Below are 13,230 nucleotides of genomic sequence, written 5' to 3'. Positions count from 1 at the left end.
GCTGCTGCTCTCTATTGCTACAGACAGGTTTATTTCTTAACTACCTAGCGATGCCCACCAGAGATGTCCGGCACGCAAAGCCAATGAGGTCCAGTCCTTCCTTTCTCTAATTGAGCTTGTATATTGTGACTAGAAAGAAAACGAAGATAATGGTTCTTTCATTTGGCATGAAGCTAGGTCTGCTACCTCTATTTTAGCAACAAGAGCATGACGATTAAAACAATCGTCCGAAGTTTCTCCTGGCAGAGAGATGCAGAGGGGGAAAGCATCTCATTAATTTGTACGCGACGGGGTACCATTATAAAGGCACAGAAAATGGGAATGGGAGAGAAGAGTTGGCAGCCTAATATGTACTTGAAGAACTTGTTCATACTATTTTCTGTTTCCCTAATTCATCAAGACATGCCTGGAGATGGCTTTGTTCAAGCTGGAACGACTTCCGTGTGCTCTCAACAAGATACGTTCCCAGGGGTAGAACATTCAGGAAAGCGAAAAGCACCAGAAGATGCTGCCAAGCTAAAATTGACTTCATTTTTATTTATGGGGCCAAGTCACAAGAGGGCAGTACATTTCTTCCTTCCCAGCTGTATTGCAATTAAATGTTCGAAATGTGGCATTTCTGAGATCATTGTTGCTCAGTTGATATTTCTGGGAGCATTTCGGTGACTCTAGGTTATTTGCCTTGTGGCACTGTTGTTGTAAATGGTTTTGCTAGCTGCCTTTGTGATTTGAGAACTTGACAGAAGTCTCTGACTACAGACATTCGTGGCCTCAGATAACCCAGCTCTTAACCATGCAAAGAAAACCTGAGACCTGAGGGAATCTGCTTTTGAAGGCAATGGGCTTTCACCTTCCTGTTCAGGTCTGTTTCTGTGCTTTGCTTGCCAACTTGGATAGCTGTCCGAATAACACAGATGCTGGAACAGATTAAAAAATGGGTTGCTTTTCCCCATTCTTCTGTAGAAGATGTTGGATATTCACGCTTGAGCCCTAGACAAGGAGGATGGGCTTTCTCAAGATATCAGATCTCTGTGGTCCACTTTGATGTTAGGCTGAGCAATCCTGTGTTGGGGGGATGTGCGTGAAGTGGCAGAGAGTCCCATTACTCCCAAATCTATGCTGCCATGCACTAGCCATGGCAAGAATATTGTGTGTGTGTGTGTGTGGTCCCAGGAAAAGGTCTAGCAGATATTTGTTTTAAACACTACACCCCCAATGAAACCAGTGTGAGGAAAGTAACTATCCCAGCTCTGGTTAGGCATAGATGGTGGGTTCAGCCCTGGAGCCTTTTGAGTGAATGAAGGGGTTTCAGATCCAGCAAGGCCACCTCCAATCTACTCCAATTTCAGCCAGTTTTGGGGACCTACCATGGAGAGAAACAGAGCTGGCAATAAATCTGTATTGAACTTTCCATGCTCAGTGAGCGTGTGGTGTCAACAAAATTAGGGACCCAGGAACAGAGGCAACTGCCTTACACTGATTCAGATCATTGGACCAGCTAGTTCTGTATTGTCTACACTGACTAATTTGAATGGGAAACCAGGGTTGATGGAACTTCAGGCTCAAAGTCATCATCCCATGAAGACACTGGGTCTTGCAAGTAAACATGCATAGGTATGGGGTGCTCTCAGAAAGACGGATACCGAATGTCAGCGAAAAAGAAACCCAAGTTGCAACATTCAGAACACACACAAAGTTTATACCGAAAAAGAAAATTGAAAAACACTTTAATTATTTGCATATAATGCACACAACCCCACCCCAGCACAAAGGTCTTAATATATACAGTGAAATATTTGTGTCACAGAATTGTAATTCCATGAGCATAAAATAAATCGGGGGCAATCAATAAAATAACATTAGAACTTGTATTAGCTGCTAATAATCAACAGAAGCTCACAAATATGTTTGGCCAGAGCTGACAGCTTTCCCCCTTAGTTTTGCTCCCGTGTCTTCAAAGATGCAGAAAGCTGAAGCTTTCCTTCAGCACTTAAACCCTCATGCCAAAGAAGACCTCTGCTTTAGGATTGAGGAACCTATGACCCTCCAGATGTTGTTGGTCCGCAACTCCCATCAACTTCTGGCAGCATGGACCATGGCCAGGGAAGACAACAAAGGACCATAGCTTTCCAATCCCTGTGCTATTTCTAGAAGTTCTTTGCAACGCTGCTTTTAGAAGCACAGGAGCAAGCCCAGAAATTATCTGGTAACCCTTATGAGCAAAAAATCAATTCAAAGGAAGGTTCTGTGCCTATAACAGACATGTTCAAAAGAAGGAGCAGCAGCAGCTTTTCTCACTGCAATACAGCTGCCTCTGCTAAACTTCTCCTGACGCGTAGTAATCAAGAGCACAAAAGCCTCATTGGGATGTGGTGTATACAAATATTGGCTCTCTTGGCCACCCCAAGTCCAGTCAGGAAGTCTACAGTTATGCTTCAGTTCTGGAAGCATGGGGGTTGTCATCTTTCCACATGGCAAACAAGACTCAGCATAATTATAGCAGAGGTGGGAAACCTCAGACCTAGGAGGCAAACATGACCCTTCAGACCTCTTTCTCTGGCCCTTGGGACTCTGCAGGCCACAACCTTCACTGGGCCAGCTTCACACCCTCCTTTACTGTTTGTGCCTGGCTGGAACGTGCCCTGGACCTTTTACAAGGCCTCTTCCTCGCCTGAGTGGAGAACAGAGGGGTGGCTGTAGAAACTGTACAAAGACGGCATTTACATTCTTGACCCCACCCACTTTTGTCTCTGGCCCTCAACCCACTGGCGTTTGGCCCTCACAAGGTTACACAGAATAAAACACGGCCCTCAGGCTGAACAATGTTCCCCATCCCAGATTTATATTATAAGTAGTGATAGGGAGGTCAGTATTCACGTAAAAGTAACTCCCCCAGCTGGGGAGAAAGAGGAGCAGGGAGATGCTTCTGGGTTGCCAACATTTCAAGACCATAAATTCTAATTTTGGGGTTGTATCGAAGTAGACAAAAATCAACTGGCTGGCTTTTCATTTTTTAAAAAGGCTATCCAGGTCCTTACACAGCAACCCTAATTAGACCACTGCTCTTGCAAGCACCCCACCCAGCACCCCCCGTTCCCACTGCCTCTCCCTCACTGCAATTAGGCTTGGACAAAGCCTTCTTGCAGTATGGAGGGCGTAGTTGGGGGCAGCTGGGAAAGATTAAACCTCTTTCCCCAGCGGCAGTCCCCAGGAAGATTTCTGCCACGGGTCCAGCAATGAGACCTGAAAAGGGCTAAAATGTCTTTATAGGGTCGGGCGGACAGCTGATGTGTTTGCATGCATGTGTGTGTGGTTTGGTAGGGTTGGCCAAGAGGGAACGAAGTCCTTGGGCTGGACATTTTCTTCTCACCCCTGCTATATAGCCCAAACAGTTGCAAAACTCATTGGGAGATGTGAAGAGAAAATGCCGTCAGGGCTCTTTCTAACACCCTTCATTCTAGATGTGCTTAGTGCGGACTTGATTTGGCCCATCATATCAAGGTCTGGTAGGGCATTTTCGGCCTTGTAAGAGGTGATTTCTGCAGTCTCTGTATATTTAAACTGCTCCATCTCCCTAAAAGAAAAGATAAGAGGGAAATGAATTCTTATACACTGGTTGACAAGAGTAAAGGCTAATCATCATGATATTTGGTCATATCTTTCATTCTCTATTTGGCAAAGCTAGGAAGAGCCTTATTTTGACACTTCTCAGTCAGCCTCCAGTTATGCTCCCATGCTGTTAAGTCTTCCGGCAGGGTTCTGTTTTTTGTTTAAATGACTGTTGAGAGTTTGCAACAAACCTGCTTGTGCATATTTGCTATTCCTCCCCAGCTTACACTTTATACTTGCTTAAAGGTAAAGGTAAAGGGAGCCCTGACCATTAGGTCCAGTCGTGGCCCACTCTGGGGTTGCGGCGCTCATCTTGCTTTATTGGCCGGGGGAGCCGGCGTACAGCTTCTGGGCCATGTGGCCAGCATGACTAAGCCACTTCTGGTGAACCAGAGCAGCGCACGGAAACACTGTTTACCTTCCCGCCAGAGCGGTACCTATTTATCTACTTGCACTTTGACGTGCTTTTGAACTGCTAGCTGGGCAGAAGCAGGGACTGAGGAATGGGAGCTCACCCTGTCGCAGGGATTCGAACCGCTGACCTTCTGATCGGCAAGTCCTACGCTCTGTGGTTTAACCCACAGTGCCACCCGCGTCTCTTATACTTGATTGCAGTGAGACTAAACCACACGTGCATTTTAATGCCTATTCAACTGTTTTAGAAAGATCCTTTTGGAGCTCCTTGTGATCCCTTTTTAGTCCTTACCACCTTGGGACACTTTAGTGCCATTAGCAAACAGGGGCCATCTCAATGCTCACCCCTAGCACCAAGTCATTTAGAAACAAGGTGAAAAGCATGGCTGCAAATACTGATCCTTGGAGGACCCCACTTCTCACATCTCTCCTTTGGGAGAACTATCCCATATGTTCCTGCTCTCTGCTTCTTGATCTTTAACCACTTACTGCTCCATAAGAGGATCTCGGTTCTTATTCCATGACTGCTAAGTTTACTTGGGATGAGAATCCATCAGTTGAAGCTCCCAGCTTGTCCATAGTTTGGGCTCTCATACTAGGTTGCCTTAAATTTGTAGCTTTTTAATTTAAAGCTTTTTTGGGGGGGTTACTCTATGCTCCCATAGCTGATTTGGAAAGTGGTGTGCACATGACATTGGTGCATATTTATTCCGTATCTTTTTTGTTGTTGTTCCTTATGAAAATTCTGTATTTTGATGAGTTTCCCCCTAAACCAGCCAGCCATGTATACACAGCCCAAATCTTAAGCATACAGTGTATCTAATGGATCACCTCTATCTGAATGCATATTGACTTCATGAAGGGAGAAACATCTCGACGGTAAGAGCCGTGTGACATTGGAACAAATTTCCTAGCAAGGTGGTTGCTTGAGGTCTTCAAGCACAGGACAGGCAATTGCTTCTTAGGGAGGCTCTAGCTCTGGGTTTTCTCCATCAAACAAGGGGTTGGACTACATGGACAAGACCCCCTCCAACTGTTAAATGACGGATAAGTCTGCTTCCCATATAAAGGTCCACAGTATGCTGGGAATTAGAGAACAGCTTGTTCATCCCCTCCTTCCTTGCAATTTCAAGGCTATGGGGAACATTTTGTGCATTTGTTTGTATTGGAAAATGCATGGTTAATACTAACAAACACCATAGGTAGGGCCGGCTCTATTATTAGAAGAAAGGGGTGGGGAACCCCCCCCTTTTTTTTTTGTTCCATGGGCCATATTTTAACCCTTGTGGGCCATATTGACAGTTTTGCAAGGCCATCAATCACATGTCACTAAAATGGAGGAAGGAAAATTGTTTTATCATGGGCTCTGAATTAAACAACGTCCTGCTCCAGGAAAAGGATTTCACTAAATCCTAGTTGAACTGAGCAGGATGTAAACCACCACCACCTCAACCAGGAAGCAGGATTTAATCCCCCCATTCATCAGCTGTTAAGTGGGGGGGGGGAATTAAATCCTGGTGCCTTGGCTGCATGAGTCAATTCCCTCTGAGGAACTGGCATGCGCAACTTAAGAACTGAATCTCATCCTCTGCTCGTTGACTCTCATCATTCAGAGTGATGCCAGCTGATTGACAAGTTGGTGATGTTTTGAAGGGGGGGAAGGCACTGCAGGTGAAACTGGGATCCGTGTGGGTCAAGACTGGCCTGCAAGCTAGAGTTTCCCTACCGCAGGGGAAGTGCGAAGTAAGGTCAAATGGTTGGTTGGGTCAGCTTCAGTATGTCTACTTTGCCTCGGGCAGCAAAATGTCTTAGGCTGGCCTTGACTGTAAGCAGCTGGTTAACCCAATTGGCAAAGGGGGAAAGAAACCAGGAATGCTCATACATGTTGCTACCAACGAAAGCATCTTACCCCACAGCATCCGCATTTACAGTCCCCGCACAGCGTTCCGAGGAGTCCGTTGATAACTTGGATGCCACACAGCACCAATTGAGCTCCGCTCATTATCAGCAGTAGAGAGAACAGAGTCAAGTTCCAGGGCACGATCGACTCTGGAAATGTGCAGTCTTCCCATGACTTATGATCCGTCAGATAATTTCTGTGCCCGAAAAAGAAGTTTTATTGATTTTCTATTATATTTCTGTCAGTAAGGCTATCATTGTGAGGGAACACCTGGCCAGCACTTTCAGAAATGGACAAACCTCTCAATTTAACTGTCAGTTTCTCATATTCCCCCCCCCCCAGTCAATCTTTAATTCAGCATTCCACATTTCTGCAGCAATTTTTTCTTAATCCTCATGAAACTCCTGCGTTTCAGTGCAAATTTTCCCCGATAAACACATCTTTGTTCAGTTTCTCCTAATATACACATTTTGGCAATACGCTTTCCGTACCATAATGCATTCCTATATGCTATTTTCAAGCATGTATGCTTTTTATGCACGCTTCCCTGTAAGATATGCATTTTTGTACACATTGTTTGCCTTGGAGAAGTGTGCTGCAAAAAGAGAGAGAGAAGTGCGAATTTTGAAGGATAGCTGCTTTAGTTTGCATATCGTTTCAGGAAATGCGGAATTAAGTAGTTTCTCATTAAAATGCAAGCAAATAGTTATCCTGTAATATTCAGTGGTGTGTCATGTGTCTCAGGTAGGTTAAAGGAAATAAGAGGCAGGTTGCACTTCTAACGGAGACTGAGACACACACAAATAAGTGAGTTCTGGATTCTGGAAGGATTTGGGGTGCTGGCTGTCTCTCTCTGACATGGGAGCAGTGAACTTTGGCTGTTTAAGCTGTGCCTCAACTATACTCAAGCAGTACACTTGTAAATGAAAACAATATATATATATATTAATTGGGAGTAATGCTCCAATGATTTCCTCTCATAGGTATCCAAAGCTGGGTAAGCACTGCTCCTCTGGAACTTCTTGCCACCTGTAGGAATGGCTTGTTTCACCCTTGCACTGTAAAAACGCCACTCAAGGTGCCTTACAACTTCAAACACTACAATTTATGAAACAAGGATGGAAGAGACACAGGTTTTGCTGTCTTAAAATGTTTAAAAGCATTGGGTGGCATCTAACAAAGTAGCCCATGACAGAACTTTCCCTTCCTCTCCTCATGTGCCCTTTCAGTCTGTTCCTCAACCTTCTGGAGCAGACTTATGGGGAGGGGGGAAAGAGGGCACATGGGGACAGGAGAGGAGAAGTTCCATTGTGCAAGTAAACATCTAGTGGAAGCATTTTATGGATGCCGCCCATTGTCTGCTTCTTAAACTACAAGCCAGGTGGAATAAAATAGTCTTTAGTAACTAACTGGTGTGGGGAGAAGTGAAGGTGGGGGCCAGCTGCAAGGCATTTCATAATCTTGAGTGCCACCACTGAAAAGCCTCTGCTGACTTTGTCCACCCAGACTATGAGGAAAACTCCTACCGCCAGTCAGAAATGTGATTGCTCAGCCTTACAAGTTGCTCTTTGAAACACTGATGGTTGGAGGCCATCCAGTGGCTCATAATATTTGGTAAGCACTTTGCTGCAGGATTTATAGATCAAGACGAGAAAGCAAGAACCCTTCCAGTAGAGATGGAGAATCTATCCAGAGGTTGAAAAAAACATCTTACCCGTTTTCAAAGGGATACATCCAGGTGCTGTTTGCTACCTGACACTTAGGGCCTCTGTTCATGGCGACAGCCGACACAACAAAGCTGTATCCAGCCCCCACTACTCCAACTGCCGCAAATATTACGGAAGTAAACATCTGCCAAGAAGGAGCAAAAGGTCAAAGCCAAAGTCCATCCTAAAAATCCATCTGGCATGTTTGCAGTTTTGATGACTCACAGATGGCGCGCAGGGAAGTGCATCGGAGAGTCACCTTATCCAAATCCACAGACTTCTCCTGATCCTGTGGGCAGGAGTGGCTCAAGCACCAACCTCCTGGCGCCAGGAACACCAACGTCTTTCCTGCTTATCAGGAGATAAATGGTGTCGAGGCCAGGACTGTGCGAGCGGAACGAAAGGAGTGGCACCACCTGGGCACACACACAACCCTGATCTTACCCCTGCTCCCCCACCCCCTCAGTATGTGGCATTTGTGCCAGTCCTCTTGCCTTGTGTTTCCACCTCACCAGACCAGCTTCCTACGCTGGCAGAAGTCACAAGTGAGGTTCTCAACCCTTTGGCCTTGAGAGAGCTGCTTCGGTGATGTTAAGGGCCAGCCCTATCATTAGATAAGAGTTAGGCAGCTGCCTCAGGAGGCAAATGCTATGGGTGCGGTGAGGAATGACAGCGAGATGTTGGAGGGCCTTGCTTTTATACTTACCGCAAACCTCTTTCCACAACCTTCATTACCACAGCAGCCGCAGCAATCGTTATTCTTAAGACCCAGGAAGACTAAAGCAGGAAATACCATCTGATGACAACAGAAAATGCACTTTGAGGCTCGGTCGTTCCTAAGATCACTGTATTTCTTCTAAAATGTCTACCGTCTTTTTCCAGACCCAGCATTTGCATCTGGCAGGTCTACTCTCAGAGGAAGCAGCAGGATCACTGTAGCGCAACAATGGAATCCTTACCAAATTTCATTTAGGTATCGGTGCCGTGGAATACACTGGGACTTACTTCCAAATTTTACAAGATACAAAGCTCGGCTGCAAATGTCTCAGCACCCAAAGAAGTAATTTTAATTAAGAAACCTCAGCTGTATTGGCTATTGCTGTAAACTAAGTAATGCTGTACTGGTAGGAATGTAAGACCAGGTCACCTGAAAGACTGTCTCAGGATATTCAACTCTGTGCCCAAGAATGTTGTAGGGTGGTGGCCCAAAAACAGGCATTTTCTGTCATTGTCCCTGTACTATGGAATGCCCTTCCCTCTGCCATAGACAAAGAAACAACCATTCGTTGCTTCAAACCCCTAGGAAAGACATATATTTTTGCCTGACCCATAAGATCGGACCCTGATATTTGCATTTGAATACCCCAATTTCTTGCTTTTATTTATTTTCATGTGCTGTTATACTACTGTTTTACTGGTTTTATTTTGTATCATTTCTTTTAATGATATTGTTTATTATTTTTTACGTTTTCCATCACTTAGAAAGATCTTTAAAATATTAACATATAAAAGCTTTCAATCAATATCAATCAATCAATCAATCAAAACACTGGTCTAATCTCGCAGAGCAATGCTTATGGACTTATCAGAGGCAATCCAGCAGTACATGTCTGTCTTGTTTTTAACATAATAGGCAAGTGGTCTACTTTCGTAATAGACTATTCAATTAGTTTTCAAGTTAATCTCTTTGAATTTCCAGCTTGCCCACTCAACGCATTGGCAATCTAATTTCCAACACAGACTGTCCACCACACCCATAGTGTAGTCGGATTTCTGCTCACTGTAAAGCTCAAGGCAATAATAAAAAGGGGAAGAACATAATGCGTTGTCCTACTCACCAGTACACCAGAACCCAAGATCCCTCCAAAGTACCAAACTTCATCTGAAATATGGTCACTGCTTTCGACCTCTCCTCCGGGGAAAAACAACAAAATATTAGCAAGGGTACATAGCACGGCCAGAGGAATGAGAGTACCACCAAGGCACTTTGCACACCCTCCACAACACATGTTTCCAAAACTATAGCGCAGGCACCACTAGGGAAGAATGAGCAAAGAAATAAAACTTTCCCTGGATCCCTTTAGTATTGAAAGACAAAAACTTCTTGGTTTATTTTAACCCAATCCGCTTGTGTCTCCAATTCCCACTTGGTACGGTCTCCTTCACAGAGGTTGCAGTCTGCCAGCTAACTCGTGCTCTGATCATTTATATGCCGACATTGTCATGATCTCATTTTTCTGCATCTCCCCTCCACCCCCCAAATGAGATTACGTCCAGAACCACCTCTCATCTTGCCATGACAACCAGATACCTCTGTTAATATTTTACTAGCATGGACAAGACAGCCAGTGGTTTGGAGCTTGATTATTGGAAAATGCCCTTTCCAGGGATGCAGACTTCTTTTGGGTGATGTACTTTGACCCTCAGCCCCCTCCTTTAAATGCTTCGTCATGGCAGAAATAAAAATGAACAATTCATCGGTGTTTCATTGCATCACCCAGCCTAGGTGATTTCATAGGGAGTCCCCAATAAGTTTGCATGGGTGAGTGCCCTGATAATGAATCTATGCTACCTTGAGAGTAAGAACAAGATAAAAGCTGTAAATCAAACAATGCATGACTTTCAGATGAACCATGGAAATTGTGTAAGCAGAGCAAAGTTTCTCTGCAGGGTACATCATCATCATCTCTGCAGGGTACAATAGCCATTTTCTATTGGAAAGCATTCGCTCAAGGGCAACCTGCTACAGGCAATGGGCAACCAGGCACAACTATAACTAATTCAGAAAACGATGCTGTGATTACTAAAACCCAGCATAGGTTTCTCAAAAAAAAGTCATGCCAAGTTTCTTTTTTTGATAGGGATAGGGTTTCATGCTTGGTGGATCAGGGGAATGGTGCAGATGTAGTGTATCTTGATTTCAGCAAGGATTTTGGCAAGGTCACCCATTATATTCTTGGGAGGTAAAGGTAAAGGGACCCCTGACCATTAGGTCCAGTCGTGGCCGACTCCGGGGTTGCGGCGCTCATCTCGCTTTATTGGCCGAGGGAGCCAGCGTACAGCTTCCAAGTCATGTGGCCAGCATGACTAAGCCACTTCTGGCGAACCAGAGCAGCGCACAGAAATGCCGTTTACCTTCCCGCCAGAGCGGTACCTATTTATCTACTTGCCCTTTGACGTGCTTTCAAACTGCTAAGTTGGCAGGAGCAGGGACCGAGCAATGGGAGCTCACCCCATCGCGGGGATTTGAACCGCCGACCTTCTGATCGGCAAGTCCTAGGCTCTGTGGTTTAACCCACAGCGCCACCCGTGTCCCAAAAGGGTTATGTAGGTAGGATGGAAGCATGGGGCAGCTTCACAAAGGACACCTGCTGAAATTAAAGGTGTAGGGACCTTGCCCTCTCTTGCATCTGGCCACAGGCTGCCCACCCATGACATGACATCGTATTCTGTGGACTAATCTGTAGTCAATCAAACCTTTATTGCATTAGCATACAGCCATAGCAGGATTAAAAAAAAAAATGCTAGAGACAAACAACCACACAAAATTCAAAGCGATGTTGCTGGGGTTATGACATTTAAATTACCCTAAGACAGTAATGTAAAGATTTAGTTGCCAGCGCCGGGAATCTAGAATGCGAATGTATATAAAGCATATAATGGCCCCAAAATAGGCTCGGGACATTAGGTTAAAAAGGTAATAAAAGAATTAAGACAGGACCAGGTCTAGGACACACTACCCCGTCAGAGTAGCCCTGAGTTTCAAGGCCTGCACTATAAAGATTGCCACCCCACGTGAAACTTGGGGATTTGCGTCCACAAGAAGCGAGACTAATCTGTAGTGAATCTTTCAGATGACAGCTTTTAGCAGACTTGATGGGGCAAAGACAGAAAAATCACCACCTGCGGGGTACATCCTACATTATTTTGTTCCACTGCCACCTCGTCATGGGTTCCACAGGTGTTTGAAGCAATACAGAGATCTGTGAAACCTGTTTTCTAGAGGTGAGGGCTGGTTGAATGCATACACCCCATGAAAAAAGGTGCCCATTTCATACGTGCTTCAATTCTCTGGGGGCAAAAGTAGCAAATTGCATCCTATCTTTCACACCCTCCCTCAATGCTGTTCTCACCACCTTGATATGTGAAAAGAGCAAAACATCACCATATATAGTTAGAGTAAGGTTGCCAGATTTTTTTCAATGAATCCAGGGACACTTTTCAACTTCAATGGATTTTGTATAGGGACTGATTTGTAAATCTGGGGACTGTCCCCAGGAAACGGGGACATCTGGTAACCTTAAGTTAAAGGTCTTCCTTTTTGTATACTAGCTGACAATATCAATCAGTTCTGCTGTCTCGGAACAGTGTGGGGAAGAGTCTGCTGTAAATCATAATCATAATGTGATTCTTGGGAGGTAACAATGTGTTGTTTCAATCTTTGCAAGGTTTTATCTCTTGCATGCAGTGTTTTTTTTCTGGGGAGGGGATGATGACACAGGGGTATGCATACCTCTTAACATTTTGTGAATCTAAGTTTGGCCTCATTGAGGGGCAGCATTTCAATGTGAGTAGGAAAACAAGAGTACTCCTAAACATTTTTTTTAGGGGAAAAAAGCACTGCTTGCATGTACTTGGGAATCAATTCCACTGGCTGTATGAAATGCGTGGAATATTAAAACCCAAGGCCTTGTTACATGATACTGGATAGTGACCCACTATAAACATTAGATAAGGACAAAATGGAAAACACCCACTGATTAATGCATGAAGCATATATACTCTGATAAGGATAAGTGCTTTCTGATAAAGCAGAAAGGTATCTTCAAAAGATAGCAAACAAGCAACAGTGAAAGTCGAAGATCAGTGCTCTTTAGGTAACATTAAATAATGGTTGGGTGAACTTTCTATGTCACCTTTCATCAATGGCTGTGCTGGTTGAGATGGGGGAGAAATTTGTTCCAGTTCGTGTTTAAAAGCAAATTTATCAGATTTGCACTTTCCAAAACTGTGCAGGCAGAAACAAGAGTTATCCTTTGAAATTTCCACATACAATGGTACCTCGGGTTACATACGCTTCAGGTTAAATACGCTTCAGGTTACAGGCTCCGCTAACCCAGAAATAGTGCTTCAGGTTAAGAACTTTGCTTCAGGATGAGAACAGAAATCATGCTCCAGCGGCGCGGCGGCAGCAGGAGGCCCCATTAGCTAAAGCGGTGCTTCAGGTTAAGAACAGTTTCAGGTTAAGAATGGACATCCGGAACAAATTAAATACTTAACCCGAGGCACCACTGTATCTGAATTTTGGGATGCAGTACTCCAACCAATGTTTACACACATGAGGGAAATATCATCTGTTGATTCCCATTTTATTGTGTTTGCTCCCAAGAATACAACCGTTTTCTTAAGGTCACGGGCCTCAGTGCAACAAAGCCCAAGGAGACTTTCCTGAGGTTTGGAAAGTAGATTAGCAGATACGTTTATACTGGAAACGTTAGGGATCTGTAAATGGCCACGAAGACTTCAGTACAAGAAGCCTGCATTTAGAAAGCTATGATTCATAAATGAAATCATGATGCACACTCCCTGCCCTGTGTATTA

General features: G+C 44.5%; 1 protein-coding gene across 1 annotated transcript; it reads right to left on the bottom strand.

Annotated features, from left to right (window-relative positions):
- Positions 1 to 1,710: 1,710 nt before the first annotated feature.
- TM4SF4 (transmembrane 4 L six family member 4) lies at positions 1,711 to 9,833 on the bottom strand. The gene is made up of 5 exons (XM_081862869.1): positions 9,468 to 9,833; positions 8,336 to 8,425; positions 7,638 to 7,774; positions 5,933 to 6,119; positions 1,711 to 3,574 (listed from the first exon to the last, which is right to left on the bottom strand). Exons 1-5 carry the CDS (start codon positions 9,636 to 9,638, stop codon positions 3,557 to 3,559), a joined length of 603 nt encoding a protein of 200 aa, XP_081718995.1. The 5' UTR covers positions 9,639 to 9,833; the 3' UTR covers positions 1,711 to 3,556.
- Positions 9,834 to 13,230: the final 3,397 nt, after the last annotated feature.

Source organism: Podarcis erhardii, assembly GCF_964252035.2.
Source record: "Podarcis erhardii genome assembly, chromosome: 5".
Classification (NCBI taxonomy): domain Eukaryota; kingdom Metazoa; phylum Chordata; class Lepidosauria; order Squamata; family Lacertidae; genus Podarcis; species Podarcis erhardii.
This window is presented reverse-complemented; position numbering and strand designations above follow the sequence as displayed.

Bases quoted from the DNA above. Each gene is read 5' to 3' on its own strand.
- TM4SF4 (XM_081862869.1), bottom strand. From the start codon at position 9,638: ATGTGTTGTGGAGGGTGTGCAAAGTGCCTTGGTGGTACTCTCATTCCT. The intron at 7,775-8,335 runs GTAAGTATAAAA...CCTTCTTGGCAG, and splicing joins GTTGTGGAAAGAGGTTTGCG to ATGTTTACTTCCGTAATATT. The intron at 6,120-7,637 runs GTAAGATGTTTT...TTTCGGGCACAG, and splicing joins ATGTATCCCTTTGAAAACGG to AAATTATCTGACGGATCATA.